The 18,104-nt window shown below is 40.0% G+C and overlaps 1 protein-coding gene across 3 annotated transcripts in view; it reads right to left on the bottom strand.

The window, feature by feature from the left end:
- Nucleotides 1-50: 50 nt before the first annotated feature.
- Nucleotides 51-18,104, bottom strand: part of cdkl5 (cyclin-dependent kinase-like 5) — a 37,301-nt gene continuing 19,247 nt past the window's right edge. For 2 of the 3 annotated variants that reach the window (XM_018683662.2, XM_051074547.1), the window contains exons 7-21: nucleotides 17,488-17,547; nucleotides 16,465-16,555; nucleotides 15,318-15,420; nucleotides 14,403-14,489; nucleotides 13,776-13,856; nucleotides 13,474-13,649; nucleotides 10,592-11,436; nucleotides 10,137-10,477; nucleotides 8,691-8,792; nucleotides 8,240-8,345; nucleotides 7,284-7,419; nucleotides 6,965-7,070; nucleotides 5,442-5,603; nucleotides 4,085-4,357; nucleotides 51-3,945 (exon numbers count right to left, since the gene is read on the bottom strand). In XM_018683662.2, coding sequence (XP_018539178.1) covers nucleotides 3,541-3,945; nucleotides 4,085-4,357; nucleotides 5,442-5,603; nucleotides 6,965-7,070; nucleotides 7,284-7,419; nucleotides 8,240-8,345; nucleotides 8,691-8,792; nucleotides 10,137-10,477; nucleotides 10,592-11,436; nucleotides 13,474-13,649; nucleotides 13,776-13,856; nucleotides 14,403-14,489; nucleotides 15,318-15,420; nucleotides 16,465-16,555; nucleotides 17,488-17,547 — 3,074 coding nt within the window. In that variant the 3' untranslated portion in view covers nucleotides 51-3,540. The remainder of the gene's footprint in view (nucleotides 3,946-4,084; nucleotides 4,358-5,441; nucleotides 5,604-6,964; nucleotides 7,071-7,283; nucleotides 7,420-8,239; nucleotides 8,346-8,690; nucleotides 8,793-10,136; nucleotides 10,478-10,591; nucleotides 11,437-13,473; nucleotides 13,650-13,775; nucleotides 13,857-14,402; nucleotides 14,490-15,317; nucleotides 15,421-16,464; nucleotides 16,556-17,487; nucleotides 17,548-18,104) is intronic. The other variant, XM_018683663.2, reaches the window with a different exon arrangement.

Raw genomic sequence — 18,104 nt, 5'->3', positions numbered from 1 at the left:
CTGTGTCCATGTTTGTGTCTGACCGTGCTACAAAACAAACATTTGAGCCGTTCAAAAATGTACAGTTGGCTTTTATTATGAGACCCTATCATTTTTAAAGTAGAATGGTCAGTATAGATACACTCTATTATTTCTATTTACACCCTGTAAGAAGTGGGAAACAGCTTAATGAAAAAAAGAACTGATGTTTTACGAAACACATTCATATTTGTGAACAAAAAAATCTTTTTCTCATCTCAGTTCTCAGTATATGTGACTTGCTGGGGATTGAAGCCTCCATTTCCATCTGGAGTCTTGAGTCAGTAAGCTAATGTAAGGCTTCAGGTCACTGGCAAGGCAAGCTTTGTCATCACTCTGTCCCATTAACATTATAAACAAACCCACATCAGCAGTCATTTACAATCATTAGCAATCAGGATTTTCCATAATACACAACATGGGGCAGTTTTACCTGTCCTGGGTCACGTTCAAGGACAAACTGAAAATAAAAAAAATATTGCAGAGCGATGTCTTGATATTGTATGTGGACACTTCTCTTGCTTTAATCACAGACTCCTGCTGGAAATCCTTCTCTGTGCTATATTTGGCTCCATTTTAACTAGCCACTGATTTGGCTAGTACAATCTGCATCAGTCTGAGTCTCCTTCTGAATGTTATTGCTTTCAATCAGCCATGTAGTCAATTGGTTCATTTGTTTTTTGTTAGTTTTTTTCCCCTCCTTTCGACAGATGAAGAGCAAAACGTGAAATTCTCCAAACCAAATTCTCTCCTTAGTCCACAAGATGTTTTTAAATTTTTTGCACAAATGCATCCATCCTTCCTTTCCTTCATTCCCTCCTTCTGTGATGTAAAAGCTTTTCTTCTTTGCTTTATGCTTTCAAATCACAAAGGCGGAAGGAGGAATAAGGTAAGATTGGAAGAAAAATTATGTTGTATACTTTGCCTAGGCCACAAATAGTGTTTTTTTTTTCTACAGAACTCAGTTTTTTTTTTTTTATCATCCACAGGTCAGTAGACAACAAGTAAATGCTTTTATGAACAACTGAGTTAAGTAAAATCATCCCTGATCATGACTTTTGATGTTGAAAAGAACAGCTGTAATGCAAAACCAAATTCAGATTTACAAAAGGCATTTACAAAAACTTTGATAACACAAGCTTTTAAAATGCACAGAGAAAATGTAAACAAACATTAAAGGATAAGTCTGGTATTATGTCATATCTTTCTTATTGTCAAAAAGTCCCATGTAAAGACCAAAACTAACCAGTGGTGGAAGTAATTTTAAATTTTTTTTACTTAAGTATGGTACTTAAGTACAACTTTGAGGTACTTGTACTTTATATGAGTATTTTGCATGATATTATACTTCTACTCTACTACATTTATTTATCAGCAAGAGTTACTAGTTCAAATAACTTAAAATAATATGATGAGCTTATAAAATACAATCCATTGTCAAAGACTGAATCAGAACATCTCAGACTGTTTTATTCAAATGACTGAAGCCAAAAGACCTAAAATTGTATTCACCTCAAAGCAAGATCTTCTATCCCTTTAATCATCTTATTACCCCTCAGATTTATGGTTAACCAAACACATATTTGACCTTGTGGAGAGGGGCAAACTTAACAGAATTAACAGAATTAATAATCAAATAATTCAATGTGTAAGGAAATATCAGTCATTAAACTCATTTGTCTGCAGAATGAGTACTTTTACTTTAAACTTTGAAACTTTTCACTTGTCATGTTATTTCTAGATTGTTGTATTGTATTTGTATTTGTATTTGTAATTTGAATCTGAGTATTTTTTCCACCACCTCCACTTCCCAAGCCTTTCTGTGGCTCTCAGCCCCAAGCCTAATCAGTTTTTACTGAAGACATAAATCTTAAAAAGACAGGTAACTTTTGATGCATTTCACCATGTGTAGTGATAACGTCATAAAAAATTCTAAATACATTTCCGAAACAGGTGGCCTCTGTGGTGTTTAGCAAACGTTAAATATAGTATTTGGTGGAGACTATTTTCAGCTGCAGATATAGCGCTCTGGTGGAGTATTTACGACAGCAGAGGTGTAGGAGTGACTCAAAATGAACTCACTGATGTGCTGTTAAACGTTTTTGGATGACTGTGGAGGTCTATGGCACAGATCGATGAGCTACACTGCAGACAATACTTGTTCTGAGCCTGATTCGCAGTTGGTATTACATTTCTTATGGACTTGGTCACAATAAAAAAATAAAGAATTTAACCAGACTTATCCTTTAAGATCTTAAAGGTTGTGGGTGAGGTATGCTTTTTTTGCAGAGTGCTCTCCTACTATCTTAAAACACTTGTCGTAAGTTGTATCAGAGGCTAACTTCTCACCAGGGCTGTGTGGTGATTACTCACTGTTAAGGCTGTAGACAAAACCAACATGGCAGCACGGAGCTGGAAAGCTGTTGTCACTGATAAAAAGAACTGAAGGGCTGAAAATGGGGCTTGTTTTAAAAGGATGACGCCAAGAGTGGGACATAAAGTGAACTGACAGTTACTGTATGTAAAGCACAGAGTCTAACAGTCTCACTCTGGCTATTCTGCTACCAAACCCTGTTGACAAATAGCCCGACTTGTCACAAAACTTCAAAACTGATGTCATGAGGGTGATGGGCAGACTTGTACTAGATGTCTTTTTTTTCCCACTTTGGGCAAAAAGTTTTAGTATTCATCAATATTTCTTTACATTTTGATGAAACAAACAGAAAAAAGGTAAAAATAACATGATATAATGTGAAAATCATCTGTTAATAACATATCAAATCAAACAAAAAAAGACATTCACCATTATTAAATATTCCTTGTGACATATTGTATTATCAACACATAAATATCTATGCATTTCTTTGTGTCGAAACTAAAGCTCTTGCAATTACACATTTAATTCTATATTACCTTATAATATTCCCATATAGCCTACATACTGTGTCATTTATAGCTTATATCCTTGAATTTAAAACAAATAAATATTTAATAAATAATGTTGATATAAATCTTTTTTTTGTTGTTGTTCTTATCAAATATCGGACCTTGAAAAACATTTGAGTTTATTGGCCACGGTGTGACAGTGGCTGTCAGATGTGTTGTAGTAGTGTCCTGTGAGCAGAAGATGGCAGCAAAGGGGCCACGTGGGCAGTGTCTTCTTGTCAGGAAAGATCAGCTTATTCTGATGTTCTAACTTTGTTAAGTAGAGAGAGAGAGTAACGTACAACTGATACAGTGCCAGCATCCCGAGAGGGAGCGGGCCCTTTCCTGTCTTTGATTCCCTAAATGACACTGTTACTGGTGTTAGTGTTTGGCCTGTCAGCGACCAGTCTTTGTAGATTTCAGAGACATGAGCATCAACAGATAACTACATTTCTGAATGAGGACTTGATCCAGTGAAATAGGCTTTCTTGTAAACTTTTACTACAGTACCATGATGTCTGCGTCTGGCAGATGCTTTCAGGATGGAGCCATGTTGGAGGTGGTGTGTTTTGGGGAGAGAGAGAGAGAGAGGGTTGTTTAAAGCGCAGTCTCCTTCAGGTCGTTGAGGTTTGGCATCCTGGCGCGGGATGCTCGGGTAAACGTGGGTCCGTTCTGCCCTGGTTTGATGCCCAGCTGCTCTGGGGTGAACTGAGCGCCCTCTGCCCGCTGCAAAGCAGACACGTGCCAGCTGGACTCTATCTGTCCGGGCAGGGGGTAGCTGGCCTTGCGGCTCTTGGCCTGGGCGGTGCTGCTCACCCCGGAGTGCCCCCTGCTCTCTGTGTGCCCTCGACCCTCGGGATATCCCGCTTTGGAGGAGGGCTGAGGGGGGTTGGGGTGGGGGGCTTGGAAGCGCAGGTCTGGGGGAGGAGGAGGAGGCTGTCCTTGATTTGAGGAAGAAGGGGAGAGGTGAAGGAGCCTGCGAAGTGACTTGAGTGGTTGACTCTGGTAGGAGAGAAATATATAACTCAGCTCAAACTCACAGAATTTGGGTATGAGACTTTAAGTGTTAGATGCAAAATCACCTACAAAAAGCTGGGCCATGATTCTGACACAAATACAAATTTCTCCAGTAGATACATACCTGAGAGTGTGAGTCCACTGGTTTTTCTGGAGGCCAGTCATTGACTCTCTCTCTCTCCCTGCCCCTCTCCCTCTCCCGTTCTCTCTCCCGTTCTCTCTCCCGCTCTCTCTCCCGCTCTCTCTCTCTGTCTCTGTCTCTATCTCGGTCCCGGCTCTGTTCTCGCTCCCGGTCTCTGTCTCGGGATCGCTCACGGTTTTTCCGCCGGCTGCTGTGGTGAGAGGAGGACTTGGAGCTCCTCTGCAGGGACAGGTGTTCTTGCCCGATGCCGGTAACCTTACATTTTGGAAAGCAAGATACGGGAACATGATTAGTTATCCAAAATATTTACCTCATGTAAATGTTGAGGTTACCACAGCCATTTTCATCACACAACACAGTTCAAATCCCGGTGAGGTTCTTCATGCACCCCTCTGGCAGCACCAGACAAAACATAAAGACATGGTGAGGGTGACTACTGATGACTTTATGTGTTTCAGTGTGTAGGGCTGCAACTAACAATTATTTTCATTATCAATTAATCTGTGGCCCATTTTTTCGGTCACTGAATTAGTGATTAAGTTAAGATGGCATCTTCAAAGTGCTTGTTTTGTCTGATCAACAGTGGAAAATTAAAAAAAAAAAAAACATTTATAATTATATGATAAGCAACTTAATGATTTAGTTATCACATAGCTACGTGAGAAGAAGTGCTTTAGAGGTGCCACTTAGTGGATTTTGTTACCATTCAGTAGAATTGGCTGTTTCCCATTTGTCTCCAGTACTTGAGCTATACTAAGCTAACCAGCTGCTGGCTGTAGCCTAATATTTAAAAAATAGATATGAGAGTGGTATTGACCTTCTTATCTAACACCTAGCAAGAAAGCGAAGAGGCACTTTGCCAAAAATGCTGAACTATTCCTTTAATCAAGCACTCTTTTGCAGCATTATAATACAGTGCAGTACAGAGTTTCTAAATGTTTGCAGTATGAGTTTGGATGCATGTGTTGGCTTGTGTGCTCATAAATGTGTTGAATATGTTCTTGACTCTCATACGATAACATGACTTATTTGAAAAGGATGAGTGCCGGCGTGCAGAGGTGTTGGCCTCACAGACAGCATACACTGCAGCATGAAATCAATGTGTTATGACGCAACGTGAATGCAAGGTGATTGCCTTTTGACGTACATAATAGCAAGACAAAATGGATGCACAGACAGCGTGCAGTATTAGACTTAAAACATATTTGAAATCCTTTCAATTTGGAAATATATCTCAGTCAATCAATCATCAATAAGAGCTTGAGAGGATTTCAAAATGGGTCATTCTGGTGAGTGCAGAGTGAGTTAACATGCAGTTGTAGTGTTGAGGTTAGATTACTGGTGAGGCAGGGTAGGGCACAGTAGGCTGGTGTTGTACCATGGGCGAGGCGACTACAGGTAGGACTTTGACAGCTGAGTTGTGCTTTAAGCTATTCTTAGAGCTAAAGAGGGGGAAAAGACTTTTCTTGATGCTGGGGTTCCTCCCGTCCTCCATGTCTGTCTGTGGAGCAGAAGACGCACAGCCACAACTCTCAACACAACATCTCTGACAGCAAACAGAAAAACAACTGCAGCACCTGATCCTCAACCATTTAAAGAAAAACCACTTAACAATAGATACTGAGGGAAAAAATCAATAACAGCATGAATATTTGACTGTTAAGATAAACAGGGAGACAACAGACAAGGAGGAAATTTGGGATTTAAGAATAATTCTGTTTTATTACAATGTGTGCCTTATTTTGGTAATTTTGACTGTCATCTCTACCTGTTATAATAACATTGTACTATCTAAAGCAATTAACAAGGTGACATTACTAAAACAATGTCCAGATGGGCAAAACCTGAGTTGTAAGATGACCAGATGAAAACAAGCATGAAAACATTTTTGCTAGTTCTAAATCTCTATCTAAACCATCTTGTGAGGCAAAACCAAAGGTGCCTCTAACATGTTGGTAATAATCCTTAATTGGACAAGTATGTAAGACATTGAAGTGACTTGAAGTGTCTGACAACATTATGGATATGATTCCTACAGAGATAGACTCTTTTTAATTAAAGACTGAGATCGTTTTTGTTCAATTATGTATAGCTACCACACTCCATTGACAAAAACTGTATTTTTATTAAATAGAACACAAGAGCTGCTGGAATACTGCTGCATTGATTGACTAGTTTTCTTGTGTTACTGTGTGGTACTTTAACTTATGTAAAGTATCTGAATACATTTTCCATCACTGAAAGTCACATAATAACACAAACAAACTAACCAGCTGTGTGCTTTTCCTGTATGAAACTTACTGATAACGATTCCACAACCTTAAGCCTGTGTCTATTATTGTAACCATGATGATGATGGTCTGGTGCATCTGCTGCTGCTATGTTCCCATGGGTCATATCCCAGGGTAGGGACAAATGACTAATATGTTCCTTAAGGTTGTTGGATTTTCTGTCTGATCATTTCACTACTATTTTTCTTGGCTTGTTGCACTTCATTGTAGCAATGTTGCTCTAGATATGAACTTGGTGAGTCCAGTGTTGTTATTACCAATATCAATGATGGAAGAAACTATGAAAATAAGACCCAAGTTTTAATAAACCAGAGCAGAATTACCCTTTAATATGCTTGGTGGTTAATATCAGTGTTCACAGTAAATTCACATAAATAGCTTTCACAGTGTTAAGCATATGTAGAACACTAACACTACAGATGAACATTTTCAGATGCACCAGTCTGAAAAAACCTATTGATCAGCATTTGCCACACACTAAAATATCCTTTATGGACAAAAGGACACAACACATGGAGCTATTTTTATATGTGCTAGATGAAATGTTGGGTGATGACTTAAATGATCTTACTATTTGTGTCTTCTTCTTTTTCTTTTTAATGGCTCTGAAGAAGCCTTGTTTTTCCTTCTCTTTGGTGGGCTCTGGAGGATTCATGACCATCGCTTCTGCAGCAGTCCTACATGGGAAATGTAGAAATAGTTTGTGTGACTCATGTTTGTAATTACAAGCTCAGGATTAAATGGTGACTCTCTTTTCAGGTGTGCCCTATATGCTAGTGCACAACCAAATATATAATGTTACAAATAGAACATGTGAGGAAAGAAAAGTTACTGTGAAGAACAATCATGCCTAACAAGTTAAAATAAATAAATAGATAAATAACTCTCACCAGTCAAAAGCGGTCTGGCGTTTGGAGTGGTTGGCCATGGCAACAGGGTCCCCTGGTACGACGGGTACGACCGGCCCTCGACCCTGCCCGACACCTTCATGGAAAGAGGAGGAGTTATCTGGTCTGGGGGATGGGACTGAAGAGAAATGAGGACAAAAAATAATTTAAAATGTATATATGTACAGATTTTACTGAGAAGTGTTTGTTGGTGCATTTTAAAATCTTTTAAAAAAATTGCACTCTAATATCCACCTTGTCTGCATTGTCTATTTAGGCCCCACTTGATTTCTCTGCCCCTTACATTATGGATTCCTTCCTGTATAATTGTTAAACACAATGCAAAATGGAAAGAGTAGAAATAAACAAACTCCAGACTATGTTTAGAATTCTTGATATTGGATGTTGGAGGTGAAAGCTGGTTTTTAATGACCTCTAAATCTTTTTAACTGATCTACAGTTTCAGGGCGTGAAGTAGGAATGAAAGAGGCACCATTCTCCCTGTTAAACTTAGTGAACCATCAAAATGTTTCTGAAGCTGTGTATGAAGGTAAAATAGTTACATAATGTTGCCTTAAACCCATCGTTGAGTATTTAATAATGGCATATAAACAGGTAGAACATGCTTTAGAACACACTATTATGTAGTTTTTAGCAGATATGAATGTTATTTGTCACCAACTATAACTTCTCCTGTATTGGCACCCATACATACTGTATAAATAATATACTAATAGGATAAGTTATGGATGTTGACAAATACAGCCCATTAATTAACACTTAAAAGGTCCTTATACGCACTTACAACTAAATTATAGTGTGTTATAAGCCCTTTAAATGTGTATATAATGCTACTAAATGCTATGCTATGTTAAGTGTTACGTCTCCTAACCTCTCCACTGTATGTGCTGCTGCATTACACTTGTCACACATGTCGTTTGGTGATGCCTGTCCCTCACCTCGGTAGAAGCTGCCTACTCTCCGTGGCATGGACTCAGTGAAGATCATCCGGTTCTCCTTGGAGGAACTTCCATCCTCGCCATGAGGGTCATGATACATACCGACCTAAGAAACACACACATCATGCAGACACACAAACCAGCAAGTACACACATGGACACAGGACCAAGAATCCTCAGTATCTTCATCTCTGTGACTGATAATCCCATTTAATCTCTCTTCATCATCACTTATCATTAGCTGTCGCATTCTTTACTGTCTCACATCACAAGACATTCGGGACAATCTTAGAGCCTTTCAGTGTGGTTACATTTATACCAGCGACAACGTGCGGTGAAGCTGTTGACCTGAGTAGAAACAGAAAAAAAGCTATGGAAACCAGCGGTCAGAAGAGCTACTGTCTACGTCTGGTGAACTAGCTGGAGGTAGGGAGGAGTCAGGGGGTCGGACCTCGTTTTTAGAGCGCTGTGTATGAAAAGCAGCAGTGTTGTCCCTCGCAGAGTCTTTGATGGGGGCACAAGGGTGGCTCATGTCTTTAGGGGACTGCTCACTCTGTTGAGAAGACGGACAGGCGCAGGTCAAAGCAGACTGGAGAAGCAGCATGAAGCAGTGGCAATGATAATGTGTGACACTGACAGTCCCTGCACTCATCCACCACCTCATGAATTACCCATACTAGCAAACACACACACACACACACACACACACACACACACACACACACACACACACACACATGTTCAATGCATATAGTAAGGAGAAAAAATCCACCCTTTGGCACTCTTATTAATATCCTGAATGTGTGACCCTCAGTGTATGTCAGCAGATACAATTATTTCTGTCTGTGTATGATTTTTTCATCAACATCTTCTTCTTCAGAAATTTCCCAGAATCCTTTACACCAATTCCAAAAAATGGCATTGGCTTGTTGCTTCAAAATGTGGGTTTCAGAGAGCCTCAGTGATAGTGCTGGCAAAGCAACAATGAGTTTCAACTTCTACAATTTCAACATCTTGTGGCTGCATTGCATTATGGTCTCTTGCGGCTACTGTACTATTGGTGGAGAAATTGAGTTACTGATTTACTGCCTTTTCTTCTTGTTCTTTGGTCCATCACTTACTAGTTGTGTCTATATAATTTTACTTTTTAACTTTGTGGCTCCCCAACTACACTAATGTCCTCAGGGAGTAAGTATTAGTTTATGTGTTGTTGTTAATGTAGTGATAGTTTGTCTCTTGCATGTCATGTGTTGGATTAATGAAGTTATCTACTTAGGAAAAATAGGAATTACTCTAAAATATAAAAAAGAAACAACCAACAATAATCACTTAACATTTGATTTGTACAAGGTAAACTTGGCATTTGCTGCAGGATTGTAAACCAACTGCAAGTACTTGTAAGAAATAGTCTTTTATTACCAAATTCTTTGTGAAACTACCTAAATTCAACCAGCTACAGATGTTGCTGTTGTCATGGAGACAATAACATTTCCTGCGGTGTCAGCTGCCAGAAAAGAAAGAACTAACATAGAATTTGTCAACTAGTCTGTTCCACCGTAATTTCTTTGTCAGATCAGTGTCGTGACTGGGAAAGAAATACTAAGGTCATAAGTCCAAATTCCCTCAGAATAACTACACCATTTTTGTCTACCAACGGAGATATAACCTAAAATCATAAAACTTCATATTCGATTTACACATTTAACTGTTTTTTAAAATTTCTGTAAATTTGATCTAATCTCATCTCTCCTCTCTAAAATGACAGATATGTCATTCTGGTGGAGAAAATGAACTCTCTTTTATTTTATTTCAGTGTTTACATAGAATTTTTACAGTATTTTAGGGTGAATGTTTCCTTTAACCACCACCACACTCGTGGGACTTATCTTCCACTAACCCTTGTCATGTCATCAGTGCAGTCCTCTCTCGAAGAGCTCACTGAGTGTCCAGTGAGGGTGGTCCGGTGCTGCAGCTGGGGGGAGAGGAGCTGCAGGCTACTGGCTCGCGTCGGTATCGCCTGCCCTGGTGCGGGCAACCCAGCCATCCCGCCCTCAACCCCGTGTGGTCGGTGGCGCTCCCTCCTCACGTACATGGAGTGGCGTTGAGGCCGTTGCTGTGAGGAGAACGGGGAGGTATAACCCAGGCCGTAATGATAAGACTCGTGTGGGGAAGGCAGTGTGTGAGTGGAGGGCATCCCTGCTCCTCCTGGGTCTAAGAGCTCCGGAGCACCGGCATCCTCTGGAGGAGAGAGGGGAGATTTGATTTTAAACTAGCTATTCCCAAAGAAAATTCAGCCACAACCAGAGGATGGCGCAGATGACTCTTGAATACAAATTTAACACTTAAACCTACCTGGTGCTAAAGGTTTATGTCTGGACTTGTGCCTGGATGAAGAGTCCAGTGTGCTGCTCTCCATGCGGACATTGCCGCTGCTACGAGAGGCGGGGCTGTGCCCAGATCGATCGCTGTGTCGGGCAGAGGGACTGCCAGGCGGCCCCGGGGGACCTGAAGGGGCATTGAGGTCTAAACAGCTAGCGGGGAAGAAGCGGGCACTGGGTCCCACCCCTGCTGTTGTGTTGGAGTTTGGGTCATCTGGGTGGAGTCGACCATCGCTGAGGTTCCCTACAGATTTGGCATCGCTTAACGCGCTGTGGCTCTTGGACAGGCTCAGATAAGAGGCTGAACTCTTAGAAGAGGAGGACATGGATCCGTGGGCGGAGTCGGCCATACTGTGGGCATGTCGGCCATGTTGTTTCTCTGCCCCGGACTGCAGTGTGTTGGTCTTGCCTTCCAGGAAGGTGTGGCGGCTGGCCTGCTGCTGCTGCTGCTGCTGCTGCTGCTGCTGAGAGCGAGAGGAGCTGGGTTTGCTGTGGCCATACTTTGCTCCGTGCCCCTGGTCTGGCAGCTTTGGGGAGGGTCCCAAGCTGAAATCAAACTCTGTCTTGCCTTTGGCTTCTTTGGGACTTAGGAGGTGTGGCAGGTTGTTGTTAGCCAGGTCTTTGCTGGATGAGGCAGAGCGATTGAGGGTCTGGGACATGTACTGACCCTTAGGGTGGAGTGTAGGACTTAAACTGGACGGGGCCGGTTTGTTACCATTGAGGAAACTTTCATTGCCGAGATGATGGAGGTCCCCATGGCGAGGGAGGCTGGAACACTCTTTACTGTTGGAGCGGCGGCTCGTGCTCTTACTGTGACTCCTGGAGGGACAGAAAAGGGAGTGTTTATCAATACACTTGCACTATTTTAGCCTTCATGTTAAAGTCCTAATCTTTTTCGATAAAAACTCTCTGTTCTGAATGTTGCAAAACCTGCACTTAAAACTATTCCCACTGAACTCAAACTCCCTCAGCTCTTATTCCAACTATCCTAATCCTGCTTGATCTAAGAACTGTTCAAACAGTCTCTCAGACAATTATACTCTGTTAAATTGGAGGAAATCTATCCTTGGATTAGACATCTTCTCTCAATCCTTGTGTCAAGAAGCAATGAGTTATGTGGCTATTATAGAAAATTGCTTTGAGTTATTTACTTTGAATAAAAGAAAGCTGGTTTACAACCTGAACATCGTAATGTTTTGCAAAAAATCTTGATGGATTCACTGGCAAAGGAAGAGAGAAAAATAAAATAAATATGTTCCAGCATCAATGGATGATATACATGTAGTGATATAGATATAGTTTATGCAACAAACAGAGTGGCAAAGGTCATGGTTTCAGCACGCTCCAGATATTTTTTCTCTCACTCTAACTGAACTGAACAGCATTACTTTTATTTACTCTTTTTACAGCATATACATATACTGTTTATACTGTTAGGGCTGTATGTGATCTTGGTACTTTGTTTGTCCCTTTCTTCTCCTGTCTTATCTGTAGCTCTGCCCAGGTGCTACCTGATCAGATATTAATGAGTTGCACCTGGCTGTGAATGAAGTGCTAAAAAGCTCCTGTGGAAGCAGCAGAAGAGAGGCTTCTCATGTAGGGACTGCTGGGCTTGCTGCTTCTGAGTCTGGGATTTAGTTTTTGCGTTTCACTTTGTGTCTTCTGCAGTGTTGATTTAATCTCTTGGCCGTTTTGATATTTCTTTATGTTAAAAAATCCCATGGATCTAGTTGTTTTTAAAGGTGTTTTCTGTGGTTGATTTGGGTCAATAGTGGAGTGGGGTATGCCCCATACGGCCCAATACCAAAGTGACTATCCACCCATTCACAAGATATGGCAACAATCTGTTTAATTAAAAAAAAAAAAAATCTACTGTATATCACGATAAAGTCAATATTACATAGGGTATACTGTGATCTGTCCATATCATTCAGCCTTTGTCCCAGTCTTCACTAAGAGAGATTCAAAACAGTCATTGTAAGATGACTGCAGATGGAAGCTTTGACAGAAAGTAACTAGAATTGCTGCTGTGTGGCTGTATGCCTCCACCAACCAGTCAGGTTGAAGGAAATATGGACACAATCTCCCCTTCTATTCCTATGGCACTGAATAATGCCCAGAAAAGTTATGATGCCACAGTGACAACTTGAATTTGTGTAACTTGCATACAAAGAGTTATAGCCAAAAATGTATTTGTTAAGTCACAGTAACCTTGACCTTTGACCACCAAATTCTAATCAGTCCATCCTTGAGTCCAACTGAATGTCAGGGTGTCAGTTCTGAGCCAGGGCTTTTCTTTTGTAGTTCTGTTATGTTTGTTCTATTTCCTGTTTTATTTTGTAATCACTGACCTCCCTCTTGTTTCAGGTGTCTTGTCTTCCCCTTCCTTCTGTGCTCCCTCCTCCTGGTGATTACCTACCCTGCCCTAATGTGGTTCACCTGTGTCTCATTGTCTGCCCTGCCCCTGTGTATTTAGTGTCTGTGTCTCCATGCAGTCCCTGCCAGTTCGTCTTGTGCCTCTACCAGACCTACCAGCCTTTGTGAAGATACCCGTTCTCTAGCAGCCATAGATTTTGACCCTCGCCTGTGTTTTTTGACCTTGCCTCAGCTCTAGTCCTTTTTGTACCGTTGCTTTCTCTCTTTGCCCTCCTGTGTACCGACCTCGCTTGATTAAAGGACCTTGATTTAGGTAACTCTGCCTCTGCCACCTGTTTGCGCCTGTGTCCACATTGCTACGTCCTGACATGTGGCTATGCCAAATTTGAAGAGATCATGAGAATGTGAAGGGATAAACATAATGCCGCTGGCCACGGCTGTTTCCATCACTAAACGATATATAAAGGGATGTAGTCTAACCTTGTAGGGACTGTGTTCTCTCCGTGATGGTGTGTTTTCCTCTTGGAGGAGCGAGGTGGGTTGGGAGAAGCAGGAGGAGGCCTCTCTCTCTCTGCCTGCCTCAGAGGCTGAAAGGCTGGATGGTTCAAACTTTGCTCCGTCAAAAAACGCTCGGTGGGGTTTAGCAGCAACAGATTCTGAAGGGCAAAGGCACGCACATGGAGGCATCCTTCTTTAGTGGCTTGTGTCTCTACATACATACTAATAATTGACAAAGGTTAATGGGAATATAAGTGTAGTTTGAGGACTTCTTGATATTTTACCTTCATCAGATCCAACATCAAACCAGTCAAGATTCCCTGGTACCTTCTCTCCAAAGTCTGAGGATGAGTAACTGAAGGAAACTGGAACACACACACAAGCGCATGATTACACACGCACACAAGCGCATGCAAAGACTGGATGAAATTCATATCTGAACTGAACTTTGTTGTGCACTAAAAATTACTATTAGGATTTCCAACATACAGTAGATGTTTGTGCCAGTAAAAAGTAGCACACAGTTCAGATCACACAGAAATCTATCACTGGATCACACTAAACAAACTACAAAAACACACACACACACACACACACACACACACACACACACACACTTGTCTTGTTTGGCCTTCTGGGACATTTTCTCTTGCTGCTAAACTAAACACCAACCACCTATCTCATGAGTCACAGCAATCCACTCAGTCATGGTGCTGGGAACACTGCCACGAGAGAGAGAGAGAGAGAGAGAGAGAGAGAGAGAGAGAGAAGGAGACATAGCTGGAAAGAAAAGGAAAGGAGGTAAAAACAAAGAGGAGGAGGTGGAGGAGAAAGAAAGAAGAAGAAAAACGAAGCAGAGGGAAAAAAAACACAAGCAACTATATGAAGGATAAAAGATAAATGTTTCTTACTCTGATTCCATGAAATCGAGGGTTGTTGTAGAAGAGTTTCATCTGTTCTGCAGGGAGAGGACCCAAAACCTTCTGAATGGTGAAGAGCTAAAGATAAAAAGAAGTGTTAGTGTGACTTAACCATCTTCACTAACAAGACTTTTTTTTTATTATTTTTATTTTACATGAACACCATAAATAAAACTCTTCATGAATATTACTTGACACATTTATAAACACAGGCTTGTTATTATTATTTATTTAACCTCTAAGCTCAATTATTTTTGTAATGTTTTAATCACATTTGAGAGACTGCATTCTCCTCTGTGAGTTGCATGTGAACTCTTCCCTTTTTCAAACCTGAATTTATTAATTTTGTTGCTACTTGGGGTGCAACACAACAAGCTGCAAAACCAATAATGACACATTATCATCTTACTAACAATAGCTAAACATGGATTATTTAAACATCCAGTCATGATTTTGGACTATATATAAATACATTTGACTGGACTACTTGGTCCATTCAATGTCAGAAAATAAGGATAAATCCTGATCACCACTCCAAATCTTGTTGCCCTCTGATTGCTTTATTTTGTCTGACCATAACAGTCAATGTCCAAAAGACACACACATCTTTCTTGTCCCAATGTTGAGTCCATCAATACTTGAGATGTGAATTTCCTTTAAAAATTCTATTACACAACATTAGGAACAATTTTAAGTCCAGAGGAATCGAACCATTTTTTTGTCTGAATAACTGTTACCCAAAAAGATTCAGTTTCCAAAGATATGAGATCAAGAAAAGCTGCCAGTCCTCACAAGGAGGAAACAAATGTGAGGTTTTGATTTGGTAAATTATGATGAAAATGATTTCTCTTATTTAATCTTTGTTTAATCAGCTACTTGTTTCAACACTACTTGGGGCTCACCGACCTGATCAATCTCACTTTCCCCTGGAAACAAGGGCTGTCCATCGCTCAGCTCCCCGAGGATACACCCCACAGACCACATATCCACTGCTTTTCCATAGGGAGCCCTGAGACAGATAGAAAGAGAACGACATCTATGTGAAAAACATCAGTGATGCCACATGACGTCGAGCGATAATGGTGAAAACGAGAATGAGGATGATGGGGTGAAAATGAATCCAGCAAATGAAGACATGATGATAATTATGTGAATGGTGGTGATGGGGTTGACATTATCAGTGGTGGTGGTGCAGTAAAATAAAACAATGGCTGCTGTATTTCTGATGGAGATGCTTATAAGGAAGATGGTCATTTCTGAGGGAACGGTGCTGAGGAGTCTGGTGAGAAATGGCAGCAGAGGAGCGGTGGTGTTGGAGGGAGAGAGTATTTGAGTGGGTGGCATTCAAACACTGTCTCAATAAATGTTCCAGGGCATTTACTAAATCAGGCTACAGCAGTGAGGCTAGATGACGTTCAGCTGTCTCCAAGCTAGAATGGACATTCAGTGCAGCAAATGCATTAAATACAACATAAGCAACAAAAACAATTAATTTCAGGATAGAGTGTATACGACGGTTCATGTCTTAAGTCTGTAGCAGGTGAATCATCACTTCTTCTTTGGGAAAAGAGTAACACCCGTTTGCCAATGATCTGATATCAAACAATGAGGATAAAAAATGTGACACAAATTTGGAAAAAGACACATGCAAAAACAATACAACTCCTAATAAATAAAATAAAATAATGAAACTATAGTAATTTAGAGCTTACTAGCTTACTAATGCTACATTAAAACATTGTGTTTTGTTGATCTTTATTAAATATGTAATATAAATATAAATATGTAAAATATGTAATATAAATATGTAATATTTAGAAATAAGTTGAAAATTTCTTGAGTTGAATTGAGCATTGATTCACAGTATCAGATGTAAACTGAGCTATTAGAAACGGTATCAGGAGAGAAAATCATGGTACAAAAATGCCACCCATCTCCATAAGGAAGACAAGTCCCCATAATGTTACTGTGTAAACAGACTTAGGTCCCCACAACATGAGGAATACCTAGACTACACACACACACACACACACACACACACACACAGACTCACCCCAGCAGCAGCTCAGGCGAGCGGTACCACCTTGTGGCCACATACTCGGTGTAGTTGGCATCTGTTCCCTCAGACAGGTTACGTGCAAAGCCTGAGCCAGAGTAACATTGAAATTAATTAATTACATAGACTTGATACTGTGTATCAGATATCCAGTACTCTGTGGTAATATGCAGACAATCCTTCACAATCTTTTACATAAAGGTAAACATGGAGTATTAGCGGCAATAAAGTCACATCAAATTACTTTGACAGCTACAGTAAAAACATGGTCATCATTCCATGTGACCAGACTCTAATTAGTTATGTCACTGCAGGCGGGCTGAGACTGTGCTTTAGATAACTGGTGCACAGAGAGTCCATTTTAAGCATGAAAAATCACAATAAACAGAATGCCAGTTCCAACAGTGAATAACAAACAAATCTCACCCCAGCTGACTCAGTAGGACTGCATTAGCCAATTATGCAAAGTTAATTAACCGTGTGATTTTGCAAAGACCCATCCTAATGTAGAATACACACCTGGGAAACTGTGAAAATGACTAAACTAGGCTGTATCAATAAAATGTATTAGTATTTTACATGGACTTTCTTCAAATATACCTTTGGCACATTAATTGTGATGAGAGCCACCAGAGTACATTTTATAGTGCTGGTTGGCTCCTTCCCAGTGGCAGAATTGATCTGTCTGATACACAACTTACAAGGTGACAAATTAATGGTGTGATTTTTCACAGTGAACTGGGCCCAAGAAACCAAAACTGGCCAAAATGGAATCACAGATTTAACAGTAAAATGACAGATAATTTCAGCATCACTATGAATCTACACACACAGAAGAATTTCTAATGAATCACTAGTAAAAACTGATTCAGCCTGTTAAACAAACACCTTGATTTTACAAGCAATTACCTTTATTTGACAGGGGAAATGAGACGGTAGGGTTTTACTATATTGCCAATGTAAATCTCAACTTAATATGACAAAATGAATGCTGTAAACAATGTAAGACCAAAGACTCACCAAAGTCACACAGTTTGAGAACATCCTCAGAGCTGATGAGGAGGTTCTCAGGTTTGATATCTGAGAGACACAAACAAAAGGCTATTAACAATGTTTTAATTGCATCACTATCATAACATATTCTAATCACTGTTCTGAAATATGACTGTTTTTCCTTTACAAAACCAGTCAAAAGGTTTAAAACATCCATATTTTTTCTTTGTCTTATTTAAATTTAAGCAGTTAAAGTTCAGTGAATAACCTTAAATGGTATAGAGGTTTTAAAAAAGTCACAAGAACAAAAATAAAATAATAATAATAATAATAATAATAATAATAATAATAATAATAATAATAATAATAATAATAATTTAATACAATTTATAGAAAACAAGTTTTGTTGGGGAAAAATTTTCTTTTGTCATAAATAACTCACAAGAGCACAAAATGTGTATTAATCCGCAGCCGAAAATAGTCCCAAACAAATGCACTATTTACTCCTGTCTGAGTAATCTTTTCTAAAAACTACAGTGCCCTGTTTTAGAAAATTATTTGATCCTTTATTTTATCTTTTAAATAAGAATATATCTTTGCAAGCATTTACATCTTCAGTAGGAAGGGGACCACAGACAGGATAA

Source organism: Lates calcarifer, linkage group LG2 (assembly GCF_001640805.2).
Source record: "Lates calcarifer isolate ASB-BC8 linkage group LG2, TLL_Latcal_v3, whole genome shotgun sequence".
NCBI lineage: Eukaryota > Metazoa > Chordata > Actinopteri > Centropomidae > Lates > Lates calcarifer.
Note: the sequence above shows the minus strand (reverse complement) of the source record. Positions and strands in the feature narration are given on the sequence as shown.